Source organism: Cyrtonyx montezumae, unplaced genomic scaffold, assembly GCF_038088225.1.
Source record: "Cyrtonyx montezumae isolate F1298 unplaced genomic scaffold, pur_monq_1.0 scaffold_13, whole genome shotgun sequence".
Taxonomy (NCBI): Eukaryota; Metazoa; Chordata; class Aves; order Galliformes; family Odontophoridae; genus Cyrtonyx; species Cyrtonyx montezumae.
The window spans coordinates 5,951,474-5,973,452 of record NW_027071859.1 but is presented as its reverse complement, the minus strand read 5'-3'; the positions used below and the strand labels follow the sequence as shown (position 1 = coordinate 5,973,452).

At 44.3% G+C, this 21,979-nt stretch overlaps 1 protein-coding gene across 16 annotated transcripts in view; it reads right to left on the bottom strand.

Annotated features, from left to right (window-relative positions):
* Positions 1-21,979, bottom strand: part of DTNB (dystrobrevin beta) — a 130,999-nt gene that overhangs the window by 67,229 nt on the left and 41,791 nt on the right. For all 16 annotated transcript variants that reach the window (XR_010621871.1, XR_010621873.1, XR_010621872.1 and 13 more), the window contains 2 exons: positions 20,021-20,145; positions 4,254-4,331 (listed from right to left, as the gene is read on the bottom strand). Coding sequence is in view for 11 of the 16 variants with exons in the window: in XM_065730566.1 (XP_065586638.1) it covers positions 4,254-4,331; positions 20,021-20,145 (203 nt within the window). In the remaining 5 variants the exon portion in view is untranslated. The remainder of the gene's footprint in view (positions 1-4,253; positions 4,332-20,020; positions 20,146-21,979) is intronic.

Here is a 21,979-nt window from a genome sequence, read left to right as displayed (position 1 = left end):
AGATACATTTGTCAGCACGGACTTCCACTGAAGTTCAGAGTGGCAGCTACAGCAAGCTCCATGAACAGTAGCATCCAAATGTGGGCACGGTGCAGATAGGCTGACAGATGGACCTGATGATCTAAGAGGTCTTTCCTACCTTCATGATTCTATGGTTCTAATGCATATGATTAGGAATGTGGATGTGATTACAAAATGGCAGAAGTTTTCTCTTTCTAATAAAATCATGTGTATGTATCAAGTTAGTATTCCTTCTGACTTAACCTTCAAATAAATTGATCCACTTTTGCTCTACGTTTTGGGGAAAGAAACCAAAGCAAAACAAAAAATACCGTATATATATGTAAGACCATAGGATAGGATATAAGGATAGGGGAAGATCATGGAGGAGATCCTCCCAGAAGAGATGTCAAGGCACATAGGAGATGAGGAGGTGACCCACGACAGCCAGAATGGCTTCACCAAGGGCAGCCTGTGCCTGACCCACCTGGTGGCCTTCTGTGATGGAGTGGTGGCATTGGTGGACAAAGGAAGGGCAAGTGTTGTTGTCTGTCTGGACTTGTGTGAGGCCTCTGATGTGGTCCCCAACCACATCCTATCTCTACATTGGAAAGATATGGGTTTGAAGGCTGGACTATTTGGTGGACAAGGAATTGGTTGGAAGGCCGCAGCCAGAGAGCTGAGGTCAATGGCTCTATGTCCAGGCGAAGGCAGAGATGAGTGGTGTCCCCCAGGGGTCTGTCCTGGACCAGTGCTCTTCATCATCTTTATCAATGACACAGTCAGTGGGACTGAGGGACTTGGACAGGATCAAAAAGTAGGCACATGAGAAACTAATGAAGTTTATCAAGGCCAAGTTGATGCGTTTGGGTCAGGGCAGTCCCATGTATGAGCACAAACTAGGAGAAGAACTCACTGAGAGCAGTCCTGCAGAGATGGACTTGGGGGTTCTGATGGACAAAAAGCTGGACATGAGCCAGCTGTGTGCACTTGAAGCCTTGGAAGGCCAACAGCATCCTGGGCTGCATCAACAGAGGGGCAGCAGTGGGGCAGGGAGGGGGCTATGCCCCTCTACTCTGCCAGCTGGATCACTGTAGCACATTAAAATGCAGCTAAGAATGGTGCTCAGCTTGCACCAAGCAGTCTCAGCGCCCCTGATGTGTTCACTTCATGCTGCCAAGATGTGACAATCTCTACAGCTGGAGAAATGAGACCCTGGAATTGGTTGGTGATGTGGTCTCACATCAGGGATTAATCTAAGCAACAGGAACTGTAATAAATCCTAGGAAAAACATTCTCAGAATCACGAAGGTTGGAAAAGACCTCCAAGATCATCAAGTCCAAACGCCAACTCATCACCACCATGCCCACATTGGAATCAGACATATGTGAACTACAAAACAGAAACAGAAGAAATTTCCAAAGGGGAAAAAAAAACCATCTCTCCTGCCTTCGCTCACTTTGTTACTAACTGCAAACACCTGTACACATTCCAGGTTTAAAGAAATGGAGAATACAAAGACAACAGAGATGCGCTTTATGTGCCTTACAAACCAGATGATAAATTAATGGATGCTCCAATGTACTCTTGTGGTTCAGTCAGTGCACTGGAACTCTCAAATACTCCGAGATATTATACCATATATGGATGGGCATATGCTGGGATGAGCACAGAGTCTTTTTCAAGCTGAGGCAAGAGCCAAGTGTTTCAGCTGTGATGCTAAAGCCCCCAGATCTGCAGCCATCTAGTTCAACTGCCTGCATACTGAGGTTATGCAGAAGCCTTGCAGAGATGGAAATGATCTGGATCATATGAGTGACACAATCTGAACTGGCTTCCACTGATCATTCTTCATAGATCCTCAGCTGAACAACCTGAGAAACTCTGATAAAGTTTTTCCTCATTATGATGTGATGAAAACCAACTTGACCCTGATTAGACTTGGAGGTGTATGCAGCCACCACAATTCTGCAAAGAACAAAGGCACAAAACAGAGCCTGAATGTCAGTACCTGGTGTGAGATGGGTTTGGGTCCCACTGCAAGTCTCACGTAGATCCCCAGGGGTTGTGGAGTGGTTATGGAGCACCATGTTGAGAGCCTGAAAAGCTGAAATGATGGAGGCAAACATAGCTACAACCTTTCCCCCTGAGTTCAGGAAAAGATAAATACCCCATTCATTCTTTGCAATAAGTAAGTACAAGGAGATGAAGCCTATTCCCATGAACTCCTGCAGGACCTGCTAGATGAAGCAACACATAATTCTGAAAGAGATAATCCTTAAAGAAGGGTGAGCCAGGATCTTGGTAGAAAGGAAGGTATTCAAATAGCTATGGCAATCACAGAAGATGGCTGCTACCACATATTTACTGCCTGTGAGCTCTCACAGACAATGCTTGAAAATAAGATGATTTATGGATTTCTGACAATGCCTCTGGACTGGTGTAATGCCCTTCTGTAAATGTCTTGCCTCTCAGAAAGAGCAAGCTGTGGACAAAGGATGACAGTAACCACCATTCATGTCACGGAGTCATAGAACCATTAATTGGAAAAGACCAAGATCACCAAGTCTAACTGCAGGCCATCCCCACCACACTCACTGAACCAACTGCCACGTCTCCTCAGTTCTTGAACATCTCTAGGGTCACACAGGAACAATTGGTTAATGGGACTGCAGGCTTCCATGAGGAGAAATGGCATCTGCTGTGCCCACAGACCAGCACAGAAAGCCATGTACTGGGAAGACATGAGGCTCTCATGAGTCAGAAGACAGCAGGATGGCATCTGGAAGCTCTCCTTACCATATAGGCAAGATGGTCTTGGTGACTGTGGAATCAGAGACTTCCAAAACGTGAACTGACCAATTTGGAAAAAGAAAATAAGTAGAAACTAAGGAATGAGGTGGTCACTACTCAAACTAATTGCTGTCCCAAGTCAGAACTGGCATCATTCAATTCTGCAAGATCTTTTATCCAAGAAGAGGAGGGTGTAACAGAACTTGGTCGGCACTACTGCTCAGGAAATGTTCCAAGAAGATATGTCCTAAAGCAGGACACTGCATGCCTAAACCTGGATCTTCTCTGACAGAGCTTTGAAGATGTTGGCTGTCTGCAACACAGACAGCAAACAGACTCAGGTCCCAAATTGAGACTAAACATGAACACTGAAGGCAAGAAACCTTGCCCAGGATGTTGCTTGCAACCCAATAAATAAGAAAGTATCATGGGTCATGTTGTTTAAGGACAGCCTACATTAATATTCTGACTCAGCCTCCTCACTTCAGCAATTCAGCTGAATTCACCACCTCAATTCAGCAAGAGGCAAATTTCAAGTCACAGAACGTACCACACACTGCACAGAGTTCATAGTCACCCAACTGAGGGATTCACAGACAGTTTGGGAATTTTAACACAGCCAGTTCAAAACTGCACATACAACTCACTTTTGTCTTCGAAACTGGAAGGAAATTATGTGGATCTGTGTTTAAGCCTTTCTGGGAGACTGCTACTGAAAGTGAAGGGTTTGGCTTGCCTCTTCAGTGCCATTTTGTCACTGAAATGTGAGAACATTTTTTCCAGTTTTGTTTCTCATTCCCTGAAGGGAACATTTATTCATTTACAGCTTGGGGCCAGTGAAATCTTCAGCAGAACACCTTGCTATTTTCCCCTGCGTAACTTGACAAGAAAGAAAAGTGCAAATTCATGATTCAACATTTTTGCATGTTTACATGTGAGCATTAATGCAATAACTTACACACATAAAAATAACCCCAGTTTAGCTCTATCAAAATGCCTTCAGTAGACATGGACAACTCAAAAGGAATTGGGTTGGTACAGAGAACATGTGTTAACAAAGGTAACGAAGTAAACTCGTGAAATGTCTCAAGCAGAAACAGAACTACTCTGCTTTGAGAGCAGTGCAGCCTATGATACAAAGTCAGTCCTCCTCAGAACAGCTTTGCAAGTAAATGCTCTATTTAATAACAACAACAAAAAGTTCTTTAGCAATGTTTAGGTATGTCTTCAGTCACACTCACGTAATGGCATCTATTTCAATAAAAGAAAATCACTCCTTAGAGAAAAAAGAAAAAAAAAAAAACATCACTGCAAACAATTCCTTTTTTTAATGGATGCTGTATGCACACTTAGAAGTGGCATTCAAAACACATTAGAAGAGCTCTACTGATACAAAACCCATGCTCTATGTTTTCACCTCTCTGAGAAGCAAATTAAAAATGCTGCAGGGCATGCCTACCTCTTTGTTGGTGTTGGTGCTCCAGAGGACATGTGGGTCACCATGGCATCATTCATGTTAGTCAGAGGTCGGGGGGGACTGAAATAGAAAGAGGAATTTGTTCCAGTTAGTGATTAAAAGAAACAAATTAGAAAACAAAACCAATAGTGAGAAAAAGGGCATCACTGTTTTCAGTGACGCTATTTGGGCAAAGAGCAGCAGGAGTTGCTTTGCACACAGGTACTTAAAGACATTGGTCTGCTCTGTTTTCACAATTTCTGTGTTGCTTTAAAATGAAGATAAAACTAACATTTGTGATTACATAACTGGCCTTTGGCACTGTCCAATTCTTCGAAGAAATACAGGAGACATTCGAGTTAGGGGAAATATCTGAGATGTCTACAGAGGTGAGGCACTGACTTATTACAATAAACCTTCATTCTAATGATGACTGTGTACAACTCCAGGTTGGGTTTTATTTCTAGGAAGTTATATCTAAGTTAGCTGGCAAATTCAAGGAATCATTCAGGTTGGAAAGAAGCTCTAAGATCCCCCAGTCCAACCCCAGCCCACCGCACCGTGCCCACTGCCCACGTCCCTCAGTGCCACATCCCCACGGTTCTGGAGCACCTCCAGGGACAGTGACCCCACCACCTCCCTGTGCAGCTGTGCCACTGCATCACTGCTCTAAGACTTTGCTACCATCCAGCCTGAGCCTCCCCTGGAGCAACTTAAAGCCATTACCCCTTGTCCTAAATTCAACATTTGTTTAACTGTCAACTAATAATGCCTGGGCTCAGGTCACTCTTCTAATAGGGATGGAATTAATAGGGATTACTGCATGACAGCTGTCACTCCTTTTTGGTTTTTTTTTCCCTTGGATTGCATTTACTGTATTTATACAGACTGAACAGAAATGGAGTCTTGAACACTTTTACTAACCTTACAGTTCAGTTTTATTCTATAACCTGGACAGTCCTATACTATTATGGTTTGCGAGGGACACCATGAGCCCTTCTGGCACTGCTCAAGGCTCCCCTTGCAGCCCAGAATGTATTTCCTTGTGGAGAGAGAATTACAAAGAATTACAATGAAAACACAGCCAACGCAGCCAGGCAGGCACAAACCAAAGGTACACAGTAGATGTACAAAAAAGTAAAAACACACTGATATTAAATCACTTTACGCGCAGAGAGTGGCTGACCTCTACCTATATTATTCTATTTTACAGGCATGCTGACAGAAATTTAAAGGGACTTAAAAGTAAACAGCTCTGTGGCTACCTACCTACATATATTTATGTAGGCAAAGGTTAACATAAAGCATTTCTAGGAGCACAGCCAGCAGACGCTGTGGTCAAGATTTTGATCCAAGAGAAATTTGCATTAGATTAAACAGAGAGCTTGTAACAAAGGAGCAGTACCCAAATCCATATGGAAACCTAGTTCAGTTTACTAATTAAAACAAAACACCACCATAAGTAATAAATAAAGAGTGAATATCCTGAGTTGGAAGGCACCCACAAGGATCGACTCCAGTTCCTGATGGAACACAGTTGAATATAACTGTAAAAATAAAACCATCCCAGCTGGCATGTGAGTCCTTCCACTTCCCTCTATAAGGTGTCAGTTGGAAAAAGCAGTAAAACAAGATGGATTTTTTTTCCTGGGAACTTTATTATTTCTCATGCAGCAGGCTAGGAAAGGACAACTCATCATAACTCATGAGAACAAACAAGTATTAACTCCGTTTTCTTAATTCTTCCTATGCTACTTCACATTTTTTTTCAGATAAGAAAGACATTGACTATGAAATGCAATTTGATGTAACGAAACTCCTACTTTCTATTGCACGGTATATCCAAAGAAGCAAAGAATTTCTTTGCTTAACAGCCATTGTAAGTCCTCTGGGAGATTTCCACGAATAGTGCTGTGCAAACTAATCTCTTTCTATTACAACCTATCCGGAAGGATTCAAAGCAAAACCAGCGTGACTTGCCCTTTTCATATCTCATTCTTGGAAGAACTGTGTCAATACATTTTGATAATAGCCCAGTTTACTGTGCTATCAAGGGGCCAGGCCACATCTCAACAGAACCATAGAATCATTCAGGTTGGAAAAGACCTCTAAGATCCCCCGGTCCAACTCCAGCCCACCCCACCGTGCCCACTGCCCACGTCCCTCAGTGCCACATCCCCATGGTTCTGGAGCACCTCCAGGGGTGGTGACCCCACCACCTCCCTGTGCAGCTGTGCCACTGCATCACCACTCTCCCAGAAAATAACTTTTTCCTAATATCCAACCTGCATCAACCCATTCCCACTGTGCCCTCTCATAGAATCATTAAGGTTGGAAACGACCTCTAAGACCACAGACAACTGATGATAATTTAAAAGCCAAAGGACGATATACTCTTCCAGGCTGGTGTATAAAGAAGGCTGTTGGTGTTCCTGGTTGACTGAAAACTCAACCAAGGAGTAGGAAAGAAGACAGGAACACAAACTGGCATTTGCCTGCAAATCTTCCATCCGCGTGGAACTTCTGCTGCAAAGCCTGCTGTATTCAGCAGCAAGGACAGCGGGCTGCAGGAGAGCTGGATGTCTCCCCAGCAGGCACCATGCCAGCCACTGCAACGGGACAGGAGGGACAGCAAACAGATTGCTCTGCTCACTCCAGCAAACCATCACCAGACCTCAGCAACTGAACGGCACAGCGGAGAAGGGGGAGCACGAAAGGAGCATCCATCATCAGTGAGAGAGGATAAAGCAATTTCACTGCACACAAAGCATTCTGTAAGGGTGACGTGAGCAATACAACTGAAATCATTCCCTGTCGTATCGCAAATTCTCTAACAATTAAAAAAAGAATTGCCAAAAATGGGAAATGTGGTCCCAAGCATGTGTGAACTAACAGTATATGCAGCACTGCAGTTTCATCTAGAGCTCATTCCTTTAGCTTCATCTATTCTTTGATACAACAGCCCTATGGCATTTCATCATAAACCTGTTTGAGGAGGCAAGCTTGCTGATGATACCAAATTGTGTGGAGCGGCAGATACACCAGAGGACTATGCTGCAGTTCAGAGACCTCAACAGGATGGAGAGATGGGCAAAGAACATCATGAAGTTCAACAAGGGCAAGTGTTGAGTCCTGCAGGGCAGGAACAACATCACCCATCAGTACAGGACAACCTGCTGGAAAGGAGCACTACAGGGAAGGACGTGGGTGCTCTGGTTGACCAGTGGTTGACCAATGGTTGAACAGAAGTTGACCAAAGATTGGCCATGAGCCAGTAGTGTGCCCCTTATGGGTCATGAAGGCCAATGGGACCCTGGAGTGCATTGCGTAAAGCACGGCCAGCAAGGTGAGGGAGGTGATCCCCCCCTCTGCTCTGCCCTGGGGAGGCCACATTGGGAGCACCGCACAAAGCACTGGTCCCTTCTATTCTATGACTCTGTATGGTTCTGTGAGAGTGGTTCCAGACTCCTTCCTTAGACACTGCCTTACTAATCCTCTCTGTGCCTGAAGAATGAAACGATTACCTGAGAAACTTCCAGAAATTAATTGTGCCAGGCCTATACTTGTTTCACAGTCTGTCAGCCAGGACATCAGTGGGTCGCATCACAGCTCTGAGGACAGCACCTGACTGAATGAGTGGAAATTCTCCAGCGATCCCTCTGCTGAGTAAATTTGTTCTTCTATCTAAAAGGACAGTTCTTTTACTATTATTTGCTATATAAAGTGTATCCTCTAATTACTCAGTAAGAAGGAAGAGATGAAAGAATGACTTCTTTTGAGCAATGTATTATAGGCAGAAAAGACCATTAAAAAGGCCCATTATTTATTATTCAAATCCAAATAATGATCTCCTGCTGCCTTCTGACTCTGCCTACGTGCTTGCCTAAGTAGAATATGGATCGATATGACCAACTCAATAGCGGGCACTGAAGGCAGGCCAGTGAAGAAAAGGAAAACCTATTTAAAGATGCAGTAGCTGGTAATGACAAAGTGAAACTTCACAACAGAAAGCAGGGAAGAAAAACAGGAACAACAAAAAGCTAGAAAACATGCTCTTCACAGAGATATCTCCAGACCTCTTATTTGGAGACCAGTTTGTAGTGATTTGATGGTAACCTGTGCATAAATTTGATTTATCTGTAATAAAACCAAGCAGCGGTACTCAAGCATAGATATATCAAAATCCAAGGGACAGACAGCAAAATGAACAAATTGTGCTTGGAAGGATCCTTGCAAATTTTAGATAACAAGGGCAATAAAGCACATAAACTGATTTCATGGCTGCGGCAAGTTCTTCCTGTTGGAAACATCAGTGCTTTTTACAAAACGCATGATTTCTTGTATTTTCTACTTTGCACAGGAAATAATTCAAAGAAATCTCCCAATCTCGGTTGTATTTGTGGTTCTGGTTAAAGGACTGTGATGACTCACTGGGAAGGCACAAACTCTGAATTAGCAAATAATTGCAGCAGCATCTGTGTGTTTGTTTTGAGCTCTTTTGCCCCAAAATGTGAAGGGTAACACTTCACAGCAGGTTAACTTTCGGAAACTCTTGGTTGTTGTAAATACATAAATGTGATTTCTTACAATGCTTGGAGACAAATCCATCATCGAAAAGAAAAAGTTTTAAAGAGCTGCCCTGGAAACCAGGATATTTAAACATGACCCCACAGTGAGAAAACGTTGAAAGGAGTTGAACTGTTGAACTTCTATTCCTACTCCAGAACTCTTTCTGATTAGATTTCTTCAATTTCAAGTGAAAAGTACAACGTGAGTGCAACGGCTGCATCGAGTGAAAGGAGGAAAAGACTGTATTGAAGAAATGATCAAATGCAGCTGGAATTGCACTGGGACTGTGGGACTCAAATGGAGCAGCAAAGCTGAAGGCATGGGGTCGAGATGCATAAGATGAGCACAGGACGTGCCACAACCAACAGCTACAGTGGCAATCCATCCCAAGGGAGTTTGCTTGTGTCTCTGCAGGTGCAGGCATGGGCAGATGGCAACTGAAACTCAGTCACCGCTCACCTCACCTTGACTCCATTCCAGTGCTCATTTATCACAGAATTGACTGAGTTGAAAAGGACACTTAAAGGTCATCTGTCCCACTCCCTGCACTGAACAGGGACACCCACAGCTCCATCAGTGCTCAGAGCCCCATCCAGCCTGACCTTGGGGGTCTGCAGGGACATTCACCACCTCTTTGGACAAAATGTGCCAGTGCTTCACAGAACAGAATCATAGAATTATGAAGGTTGGAAAAGACCTCTAAGATCCCCAAATCCAACCTCAACCCATCACCACCATTCCCACTGCCCACGTCCCTCAGTGCCACATCTCCATGGTTTTGTAACTCCTCCAGGGACAGTGACCCCAACACTTCTGTGGGCAGCTGTGCCACTGCATCACTGCTTTTTTGGAGGAGAGTTTTCTCCTAATATCCATCCTGAACCTTCCGGGCACAACTTAAGGCCATTACCTCTTGCTCTACCTTTATTGTGACAAACCTTTTCCTGGTATCCAATCTAAATCTTCCCTCTTTTAGTTTGAAACCATTTCCCCTTGTCGTATTACAACAGACCCTGCTAAGGAGTCGCTCCTTTTCATCTTTATCTCATCCGGGAGGCAGGAGGGCAGGCACAGCCTTCAGTTCTGACCTTATCTATTCTTATCTTCAGATTGGATACTGAGAAACATTTCTCTGAAAGAGTGGTGATGCAGTAGCACAGCTGCTCACAGAGGTGGTGGGGTCACCGTCCATGGAGGTGCTCCAGAGCCGTGGGGATGTGGCACTGATGGATGTGGGCAGTGGGCACGGTGGGGTGGTTTAGGCTTGGTGATCTCAGAGGTCTTTCCCAAACTTCGTGATTCTGTGATTCCGTTCTATGATTTGAGATCTTGAGATCCCCAATAAATTGAGCAAAAACCTCCAGCAGAAAGTTGCTTGTTATTTCCATTGTAAAATAAAAGAAAGAGCTTATTATCAAAGTGCACATGTCTTACAGAAAAGAATGGGGATCTACTCGTTTTCTGCACAGGTTAACAGAGGAAACCTGCATTTATAGGGCAAAGCATCTCTATGCACAACTGATCCAAACTTGGGGACAGAAGCACACCTGTGCTTACCCCAAATGGCACAAAGTTCTCTGCAACCCTTTACGAGTTCCCCGAGGTATTTGGGGATGATATGGAAATAATCTGGCTAATTATTACATTGGAATCAAAACAACACAATGACTGCTCTCAGGTAGGCACTGAGCACTGCCTTTGCACTTGGGACTGTGGGGAAGGCTGTGAGATGACTGTCAGCAGCTCCTCACTGCACCGTGCCACGTTCTGACACTGCATTTGTATAGGGGGAAAAAAAAAAGAGGAATTGTTTAAAAATAGCTGTGAACACTCCTGCAATGAGAGCACCAAGGGCACGGGCACCCGCGGGTGTGCTGAGCCAACGCTTTTCCCACAGGAAGAGAAAGAAACTGTAGGATGGCATCGGGTCTCACTGCTCCATCCCACTGCAAATTAATGACTTTCGAACCAAAAAAATAATCATGTATAGATGACAGATCGATGGCTGCTTTGTTCTCTTTGTTATTTTAAACAGAAAACAGCCAAGTGCTGTTCTGACATTATTCAAAGTATTGTGTTTTTTTTTTTGTTTGTTTGTTTGTGATGAGGAATATGTTTTAAGCTAAGTTTCCTACACCCTCAAATGTAGCTTTTATGTCTCTTTCACTAATTTTGCACTGTGCCACGAGCAGCAATCCAGCCGAAAGCTGTCTTGTGGCAAAGCAAAGCACAAAACACAACAGAACTCCCCACAACACAGCAACAATTTAAGTTAAAGGTGTATAATCCCCCCAAAATAGCAGTGTTGCCCTCAGGACACACTGTGCAACCATTGTGTAGACAATGCAATACATAAACAGTGCAATGTACATATATACAACGCAATATAGACGCATGCAACGCAATACAGACACACGTAACGCAACATATACATTAACAGCCCCGAGCTCATCCGTGAATTAGCTCATTCATTGCCGCTAATTAGGAATATGCAAAGTACTCACCGCGACAACAAAGCATCGCTCTTAATTGTGCCGTTTGTCGTCCCGACGCCACGTTTTAAGCATTCTTGTCAACGTGCCACATTTCAGGACGGGTCTGCCTGTGCCAGCTGTCACCCGGAGCTGCTCCCGGCCCCGCCCCGCGCACCACCTCCGCTCCCCGCTCCGCTCCCCGCGATCCCAGCGCTGCCGGCGGGCTCGGGATTCGAACGCGCGGCCCCGGAGCTGCGCCCCGGATGCGCCGCACGGCGGCGGTTACCGCGGCAACCATAGACCGATACACATTCAGGTTCGCGAGGCGGGTCACGGATTTGCTTTTCGCTTTAATAGCGGTAACTACGGTGGAGACCGCGTTGAAAAAAAAGCCAAAACAAAACAGCGTTTCGTAGCTGGGAATGCGCTCTCTGTCAAAGAGTGTTATTGTGCTCTTTGTGTCATAGTTTCCACGGAGATTAAATAGGAAGCACTACTTTTGGAGCAGCCCGAGACAATTCCTCTTCACTCAGCGTGGCCCAGGCAAGCCAAAACGTTGGACATCCATGACCTATGACATTGATAAAGATGATGAAGAGCCCCAGCTCCAAGATGGGTCCCTGGGGGTCACCACTCATCACCGCCTCCACCTGCACACAGATTCATTGACCGCAACCCTCTGTGACCTTCCAACCAACTCTTCATCCACCAATCATCCATCCTGCTCTCAAATCCACATCTCTCCTACGTAGAGATAAGGCTGTGGCGTGGGTCCATGTCCAAGACTTCACACAAGTCTGAGCAGATGACAGCAGTTGCCCTTCCTTGGTCCACTGACGTCATTACTTCATCATGGAATGCCACCAGGTGGGTCAGCCATGATCTGCCCTTGGTGAAGCTGTGCTGGCTATCTCTGATCAACTGCTCATCCCTCATGTGTTTTAACACATTTTCCAGGAGCTCCATGATGTCCCTAGCACAGAGGTAAGGCTTACCAACATGTAGTGCTATGTGTTCTCCTTTCCTCCTTTCTTAAAAATGGGAGTGATTCCCTTTTTTCCAGTCATAGAATCACAGAATGGTTTGGGTTGGAAGGGACCTTTAAGATCACCCAGTCCCAACCCCCTGCTGTAGGTAGGTACACCTCCCTCTGCACCAGGTTGCTCACAGCCCCATCCAGCCTGGCTTTGAGTGCTTCCAGGGAAGGGGCATCCACAGCCTGGGCTCATCCACAGCCTGGACAGCACATCCACTGGGCAACCTGTTCTGGTGTCTCACCACCCTCACAGTAAAGAATTTATTTCTGATATCTAGTCTAAGTCTACCCTCTTCCAGTTTAAAGTAATTTCCCCTCATCCTACTGCTGGAAGGCTGCTTTAAGGTCTTCTCAGAGCCTTCTTCAGGCTGCAGAGCCCCAGCTCTCTCAGTCTGTCCCTGTAAGGGAGGTCCTCCATCCCTCTGATCATCTTTGTGGCCCTCCTCTGGTCCTGCTCCAGCAGCTCCACGTCCTTCTTGTATTGGGAGTTCCCAAACTGGATGCAGTAATCTGGGTGGGGTCTCTTGAGAGCAGAGCAGAGGGACAGAACCATCTCCCTTGCTCTGCTGATCACACTCTCCTTGATGCAACCCAGGATAGGGTTGGCCCTCTGTGCTGTGAGCAAACATTGCCAGCCCATGTTCAAATTTTCATCAACTGACACTCCCAAACGCTTCTCTTCAGGGCTGCTCTCAAGCCATTCTCCGGTGCTTGGGATTGCCCCAGCCTGGGTGCAGGACCTTGCACATGGCCCTGTTGAACTCCACGAGGTTATGGCATGGGCCACCTCTCCTGCCTGTCCAGCTCCCTCTGGATGCCATCCCTTCCCTCTAGCACGTCAGCTGCACTGCTCAGCTTGATGTCATCTATCAACTTGCTGAGGGTGCACTTGATCCCACTGTCTGTGTTGCCTACAAAGACATTAAACAGCACTCGTCCCAGCACTGATCCCTGAGGAATGTCACCGGTCTTTACTTGGACGCTGAGCTGCTGACCACAGCTCCCTGAGTGCGACCATCCAGACAATTCCTTATCCAGCAAATCCATCTGTCTCCCATTTGGTGACCAGGATGTTGTGTGGGACAGTGTCAAACGCTTTGCACAAGTCCAGGCAGATGTCATCAGTTGCTCTTCCTTTATCCACTGACACTGTAACCCCATCATAAAAGGCCACCAAGTTTGTCAGGCACAACTTGCTCTTGGTGAAGCTGTGTTGGTTACCAGCAATCACCCCATCTTTATTTTCCATGTGCCCTAGTAGGGCCTTCAGGAGAATCTGCTCTGGGACCTTTCCAAGCACAGAAGTGAGACTGACCAGCCTGTAGTTCCATGGATCTTCTTTTTTTGCCCTTCTTGAATGTTTCCCATTTTCCAATTAGTGGGAACTTCACCAGACTGCCATAACTTTTCCAGTATGATGGGTAGCAACTTGGCAACCTCATCCACCAGTTCCCTCAGAACCCAGGGATGGATCTTGTTGGGTAGCATAGACTCATGCACCTTCGGGTTCTTCAGATGGTCTCAAACCTGATCTTTACTTACAGTGTCAGATCTGCCTTCTCCAAGCTCTTACCATTGCTTTCTGCAGCTCAGGCAGTGTGGCTCTAGAGCCCTAGCTGGTGAAGACCTGAGGCAAAGAAGTCATTGAGCACCTCAGCTTCCTCCGTATCCTTTGTGACCAGGACTCCAGTTTCCTTCTGGAGAGGGCTTATATTCTCCCTGACCTTTTTATCATTGGTATATCTGTAGAATTCCTTCTTGTTCTCCTTTATGTCCCTGACTAGACTTAATTCTGCCAGGGTTTTAGCTTTCCTAACTTGATCCCTGGCTGCTTGGACAACTCTGTAGTCCTCCCAGGTACCCTGTTCCTGCTTCCACTCCCTATAGACTTTCTTTTTGAGCTAAAGTATGTCCAGGAGCTCCTTGTTAATACACGGACGCCTCCTGGCATTCTCACCTGCCTTCCTTTTCTCAAGATGATCTTAGAGGTCTTTTCCAAACTAAGCCATTCTATGGCTCTATGAAAAGATGAACTATGTATCAACAAAGACTTTTTAAATGGATTAAGGTCTGTCAGATACCAAGAACATTTGTCAGTTCATAATCTTCAAAATCAAATGGTCTTAGTGGATTTTTACTGCTACCACAGGAAATTTGAGACTTTTCATTATGAAGTACATTCAAGTTTAGTCTTGATAAATGTAGATGAAGAAGATTCATGAAGTAGTAAGTAATGCTGAAACGGTGATCACAAACAGCAAATCCAGATCAACAAGCTAAGCTTGTTAAAGCAAACTATTTTAATAGCCCAAACACTAAATGACATCTCTATGACATCTCTGATGTCACAGTTGGATGGGCCACAGGCCACCTGATCTAGTGTTGGCAAGCAGCCTGTGGCAGGGGGTTGGAACTCAGACACCTCTGATGTCATAGGTGTGGAAAATAGAGCTGTGATTCTGAAAGCTGTGGCTACAAAAAACATCAGTGATTGTAGCAGGCAGGTAAGGCAATCTGCTGGTAGCAGAGCTGATCTGATTCTGCAGCACAGGCATGGAGATGTACTAGTGCTTGGATCAGCAGAGAATGGAAAAAAGAACAAGTGCTGGAAATGAAACACAGCGTGGGTGAAAAATCTGAAATAAGACACAAATATTCAGCAGGAAGGATGAGCACTCCCTCAAACAATTACTTGAGAACTGACACCTCTGTAACCTCCCAAAACCGAGAAGGTGTGCCTTTGTGTTAGACAACCTCTCCCAAACACAACTTACAGGGCTCAGCAGGGAAGGAATGCGGTGACATTTAATGATCAATGAGCACCTGGCAGTCAGAGAGGCTGGTTTAATATTTTCTGATCTTAACTACTATGAAAAGTCGTCTTTGATGTATATTTGCAATAAATACCAGCAACCAAAGCATATCTCCAGTTCCTTTGCTCTGTGTTGATTGGAATTTTATTTAATCTATTTAAGAAGCTGATTTGGATCAGCAAGCCTCACTTCTAGGAGAAAAGATCTGTATTGTCTTGGAGGTTTGTTTTGCAGATCTTAGATGAAACCTTTCCTGGAAACTTCCCTACCTGAAAGGGAACCTGTTTGCAATCATCACTGAAATTTAGGAGCCTGATGAGGAAGCCTCAACCAGAGGATGAAGGAGCACAAAGATGCTGTGTCAGATCTGCTGCTGCTCCCACCCAAAGCCAGGCAGTTTTGGCAGCAAAGTACTCTGTAATATTTTACAAAAGGGTGAAATGACACCCCGGTAAGCAGGTTTCTCGGCACGACTTTGCACACCTCCCTCCTCCTCTTGGCAGGAGAGAGGAGGTTTTCTTCCCTCTCTGATCTTTTTGGCAACTGCAAGATTTTTACCAAAAGCAGACTCACTAACTTAGCTGAGGAGGTTTTACCCCCCCACCCTGTTAACACTGCAAAAGCAATAGGATTCTGTGTCAAGAAAAATACAGCTTGTAGGCATCCCAGGTTTTGGCTTCCGCTCATTTTTCAAGCTTTTCAGTAGCAGCAGATAAAGGGATATGACCTTTGGGAGAGCATTGCTCCCTCCAGGGCTTGAAGTTGAAGCAATGGCAGAGACCCAGGTCACTGATGCCTGGGGAAATGTTCATGGGGAAAAGAAGGGAACAGACAACAAAGTTTTTAAATTGTCAAACAAGATAAAATTCCTGGCCACCTATATCTGATGTACTGGAAACATTTGTAACCCACAAGCTGGCATTCTTACTGCAACATCTTCACAGTTTACAAAATACTATCAGTCAGTAGCACCAACACAGATGCATGGAGGAAAAGGATCTGGGGGTGATGGTCGGTAGATGGCTTAACACGAGCCAGCAGTGTGCCCAGGTGGCCAAGAAGTCCACTTGTATCAGAATTAGTATAGCCAGATTGCCTTATGGAGCATGTGCCTGGTGCCCCTTCAGTAGATTCTGTGAAGTTCCCACATGGAAGCTGCTATATGTGTTTTCCATAGACCATAAGGGTGGAAGGAAATAAGAGAGCTTCGGTCAAGCACAGAACAAAACAAGACTGGTATCTGTATTTGATTAAAAAAATACTCTCCTCTTAGTTTTAAAGTTTCAGTAGAGGAGAATACTTTCGTTTTTGCTAATCTATTCTAACCATTACTCAAACTCACTATTAAAAAACTATTTTTTATTTGCATTCTGAATTTGTCTAGCTTGAGCTTCTGGTCAGTCAATGGAGAAGCCTGTCTGTTTAAAGTTCTCTGGATAATGGGTAAGCCTGCCTGTTAAAGCTCCTTGGATGATAATTCCCTTCCCTAGGAAGAACTATCTTAGAACTATCAAATCATTCTAATCCTGATGCAGTAAATGCCACATTACTTGAGCAGACAGAGTCTTTGAACAAAAGGTCATGCAATTTCCAGTATCTCTTTCCAGGCCTTGAATTCTTTTCATAGACCTTTTCAACCTTCTCATCCTTTTTGGTCTCCCAGTATCTGTCTGTTTTTGGGCATTCTCATCAGTTAGTTGACCAAGACCACTCCACCACCAACACCAAGGGTGAGGTCTTCTCTTTGCACTCGTGCTAGCTCTTGGGGCATATACATTGCCCGGAAAATGAATATTCAGCCAATTACGTGCCATGACCTCCACAATTTTTGGAGTCATTTTTCTCAGCATTCTGTCATTTCAATCCTCTTCAGTCCTCTAATAGTTTTCTAATTTCACAGAATCACAGAATCACTCAGGTTAGAAAAAAGATCTCCAAGGTCACCAAATTCAACCTCAACCCATCCCACCACGCCCACTGACCACATCCCTCAGTGCCACATCTACTCGTTTTCTGAACATCCCCAGGGATGGTGACCCCCCCGCCCCCCCCATGGGCAGCTGTGCCACTGCATCACTGCTCTTTCTGAGAAGAAATTTTTCCTCATATCCAACCTGATCTTCCCCTGGTGCAACTTAAGCTGTTACCTCTCATCCTACTAGATCCCAGGGAGAAGAGACCAACCCTCACCTCACTGCCTAGCAGTCATTTTATGTTTTTCTTCCTGGCCATTTGAAGCACGGAGGCCAGGTCTGCAGGACCTCATTTCAAACCAAGCACTATTCAGCAATCCCCCTGATCAGTTACATCAAGGGCAACTAGCTCAGCACTTGGTTTTCAACCAGCTGTGTATCTGTTGATGACTGCTTTCTAAATTGTGCAATGCTCATACTAAGTGCATTACTTCAACAGTATCACTTCACTAATCAAAACTGATCTGATCAAGAAGATATAACCGAGTTTGACTACATTACGTCGCCAAAAGCCTACGTATGATGACTGGCATGAGTTTGGTTTCTATTTACTGATTAACAAATTAGCTTCTCTACTGCTCCATTAGTTTATTTACCATCAAAGTCATGTTGGTAAACTCAACATGTCAGAGACTGCCCTGTGTGGCTTCAATCCCTCTCCCTCCCTGGAAAAAGAAAGAACAGGCATTTTCCTCCTGCACTCTGAGAACGACTGCTCCAAGACATCAACAACCTGCAGCAGGTGTCCAAATTAAGGAATTTTGCACCTGTTTCAATTTGGATTGAAAACACAGAAGGTGCAATTCCAGATCCTTCTGGATTACCTCTGAATGTGACCAACAGCACACTGCACAACTGCTCACCAGCCAAACCACAGCCTGGAAACTGCTCTAGAAACACTCATCAGCACTGATCAGTTTGATTATTTGAAGGCAGCAACAGGACCATTTCATTCTATTCTTTATTATCCATACTAATAACGTACACCCACTTCTCTGTCCCCTCGGTAATCCTTTTTTTCCAGTCTCTCTCCCATACCACATAACCCACAGTTTCCATTCTTCCTACCAATCTTTTCCCATTCCCAGGAAGCAGTGCAGCTTTCTTTTTTGCCACCCTTCCACACCTTTCCTGCAGGGTGACACTTGGCCAAGCGTTTTTAGACAGCTCCTAGTTATTAATACCTTGATGTTCGTATTATTTACTCAGTTGACATTGATTCCAGCTCTGTGAGACAGACTGCTAAGCACTGCTGGATGCTGATGTGCTCCTCATTTAAATGCAAGAACTGTAATCAGGTCATGATCGCCTGCACCTAAATAATGACTCATTGTAGCCCTGAGCAATTTCTCTTTGTAAGCTGAATTCTAGCGAAGAATTCACACTGGATGTGTCCCTTTTCACGCTTAAAAACTGTTTCCTATATTTTTATTTTCTACTCCTTTTAAGAAATTCCATTGGTATCACTTATACAGAAAACCCCCAAACCAGAACCACCGCTGTAATCACTTTCATGCACTGCACTTACAGAATTGCATATTCTTTTACTTCCTAGTGAGGTATTATACGTTGTGCACTCCGAACTGTGAATGCTGGTGAGCTCCAGCTGGGCAGCAGCACAGACAATCTTAGAAGACAAATGTGTGCAGATTCAGGATGATTCACCATTTGAGAAAATTTATAAGCACAGAATCCTTTTCTACGAGCCTGAGCAGAACCTCCCAACGGAAAATCCAGATGTAAAGCTTAATGACAAACTGCACAGCACATCCAAACCACAGCATGGACGTAGGCAGTCTAATTCTGGGGACAGGGTGCAACCTTGTCCCTGCACTTCCAATAGGCCTTTCATTAAGGAGAGCTCTGAACTGAACAGTAGCATAACAGACTTTTTCTTTTCTTTTTCTTTTTTTTTTTAATGTATGAATTGAATTTCACAGAGCATTAAAACAATATTCCACTGCATCACGTCCAACTCCGCTCACTGCACAGGACTAAAGAAAGTATAAGTGTTGGGAAATATTCAGCGATGCAAGAAAAAGAGAAAGCTATCACACAGCTAATTACAAATTGGTAAAACTCAAAACTATGTTTTTAAGGAGTTTAGCACTGTAACTACCTTTTCAGATCAAGTTATGAATCTTCTATGCTCAATACAAAAGAAAACCACACCATGCTAAGCATCACTGCTCCACCTTCCTGATACCTTGATGAGCCTCTCTCCAGCTTTCTCTTACTGAAAGGAGTGCATACACAGCCCATAAGAATCATCCAGCACCAGGAAAGGCTGCAGCAGTGCAGGCTCATGTTGAACTTTCAGCAGTTATGAGACATTCAGATTTGAGTAATTTGGTTTTCTACTCAAATATTGTGACAACAGACCTCAGTTCAAGAAGAACTTAATACTTTTGACAACATCCAAAGGAAAATAGATGAGCATGAACTTGGCTTACTATCAGAACTGCAAATTGTTGAATACTCCTGAACACAGAAGTCTTCAATTTTATATGAATTGTATCTCCTTGCTCCTCTTGCCTCCCTCTTCTCTGTACCATGTGCTTAAATTTATCTACATGAGAAGTCTGAGACACTTCCAAAAGACCTACAGATATTAAAACAGATAATTTGGGTGCTCAGTTTATTAAAAATATAGAAGTGCCAGAATTTAAGGATTTTCTCCAGTTTTAGTCTCCCTGGCAAACCAGGGAAGCAGACTGATTACAGATGGGTTCAGACTAACACCAGTACGATGGTATTCCATCAAAATCATTCCATCAGTTTGACTTCATAATTCCAACCCAAGGCCTCTTTCCAAAGTCCCACACAACTACACAGCCTGTGGTTCATATTGCAGACTATTCTGTACTGCTGATTAAGTGGAAGCTCGATTACAACAGATACTCACACTATATGTGCAAGATCAAGTGGCTTCTCTGGCTGCTCAGGAAACACAGGACGAGGTGGTTCTCTGCTTGGTACGCAGCCAAGTGATTTACTGATTGCATGGCTCAGCTTCTTCGCAGGCGATTTCTGGTTTGGAAAAGAGTGACCAAAATGAGTCCACTGTTTCAAACAGCAAGGTAATGTGTGCAATCAGATAACAGAGGAACATAAAGAGTTTTCAGAAATATCATTTATGCTACACCACACTAAAGAATTACAGAATCATAGAACCGTTGGGTTGGAAGGAGTCTCTAAAGGTCATCTATTAGTACAGAAACTGCACAGATGAGCAAGTTGGGTTTTGTTGGCTTCGTTGTTTGGATTTTTTTTGGTGTGTTATGATACTGAAAAAACGAAAGTGGTTTAACAAAAACATGTAACTTCAAGGAATACACTGACTGCTTGGTGTTTGTGTCAGAACTCATAACCAGTGCAGGGATTTCCCACCCGCTCTGACAGGACCATCTGGAACGGGTGTTGTATTTTGGGGAAGGGCAAGGGAAGAAATAAAGAGCTGATGCAGGAGGAGATCCATCACCTGTCTTAAAATGTTGTTAACTCCACCAGGCACAAGTCCATGGTGTGGAGGCCAGAAAATACCTTTTTCAGAAGTCACCCATCAGTGCTGTGCTACTGATGAAACTATCCACACAAATGCCTCAACCCTGTGGCTGATTGTTACTCCCTATCAGTTTATACTTATGTAAGATGCTTCAGTGGGAAATTTGGTTCAATTCTGAATGTACTTTTAATCATAGAATCAATAAAGCTGGAAAAGACATTTAAGATCAAGAACAGCTGTCAACCCCACCATGCCCAGTGACCATGTCCCACAGTGCCACATCCCCACGGTTCTGTAACACCTCCAGGGATGGTGACCTCACCACCTCCCTCAGCAGCTGTACTACAGCATCACCACTCCTTCAGAGCAGAAATGTTTCCTAATATCCAACCTGAAATTACAATTCAACTTAACACTGATTTAAAGAGGAGGCAAGGCCACCCAGAACAGGGTTACACACAAACTTACTGTTGATATGAATTAGTACCTAGCAATTACTAACATAGGATTACACAGTTAATAATTACCAACCAGTGAGCTTCTTCATCTCTGGGCTTTAGCAAAATACAACAGGCAATGAAGACTGTAAGAGTGTGTGAGAATGTTGTTTCCTGAGTTAACATGGTTTGCAGTACAACTGCAACTGGCTCTTAACTGAAGTTTTATTACCTCCTCCCATTCTCTTACAATTCAAGTCACTGAGAACTGTGGAAAGCATGAAGGGAGGCTGCCTCCTGGAACTCATGATGAATGCTGGTTTGGAAACAAAGCCACAGAACCATGGAATCACTACGGTTGGAAAAGACCTCCAAGATCAGCAAGTCCAACCATCACCACCACACACACTAGAAGTTATTGAGGTAATTTCTTCCTGTTAGTACAGGTGGGTGAGGATTCCACTGGTGGCCACAGTGGCTTTGGACACAGCTGAAAAGGGTCACTTGGCCCTTCAGTGTGTAGTTCTGGGCTCTACAGACAGATCTTAGCCCCATCCAAGAACCAACACAGAACTCTTTGGCTGGATGTACAGATTCTTACAGCTGAAGCACTCAGTTCTCCTGTCACAGAGGGTTCTACAGAGGAGCATCTGCCTTTATTTTGAAAACCAATGAAAAATCCCAGTTCAAGCTTTATGTTACTTCCTACTAAACCCACAGTAAAATTCATGTTATCATCTTTCATTTTGCTATCACATGCAATGATAGCAAAACATTCTGTGTTCCCTTAATTCACCCTTCACGATGAAAATTCCCACATACATTTACCTCTAAACGTTCTCTGCTTCTAGTCTTGGTGTAGTTCTTTCCTTACCCTTTATTATGTTCATCTTCTGGTTTCTACACAGACCATCTATCTCAC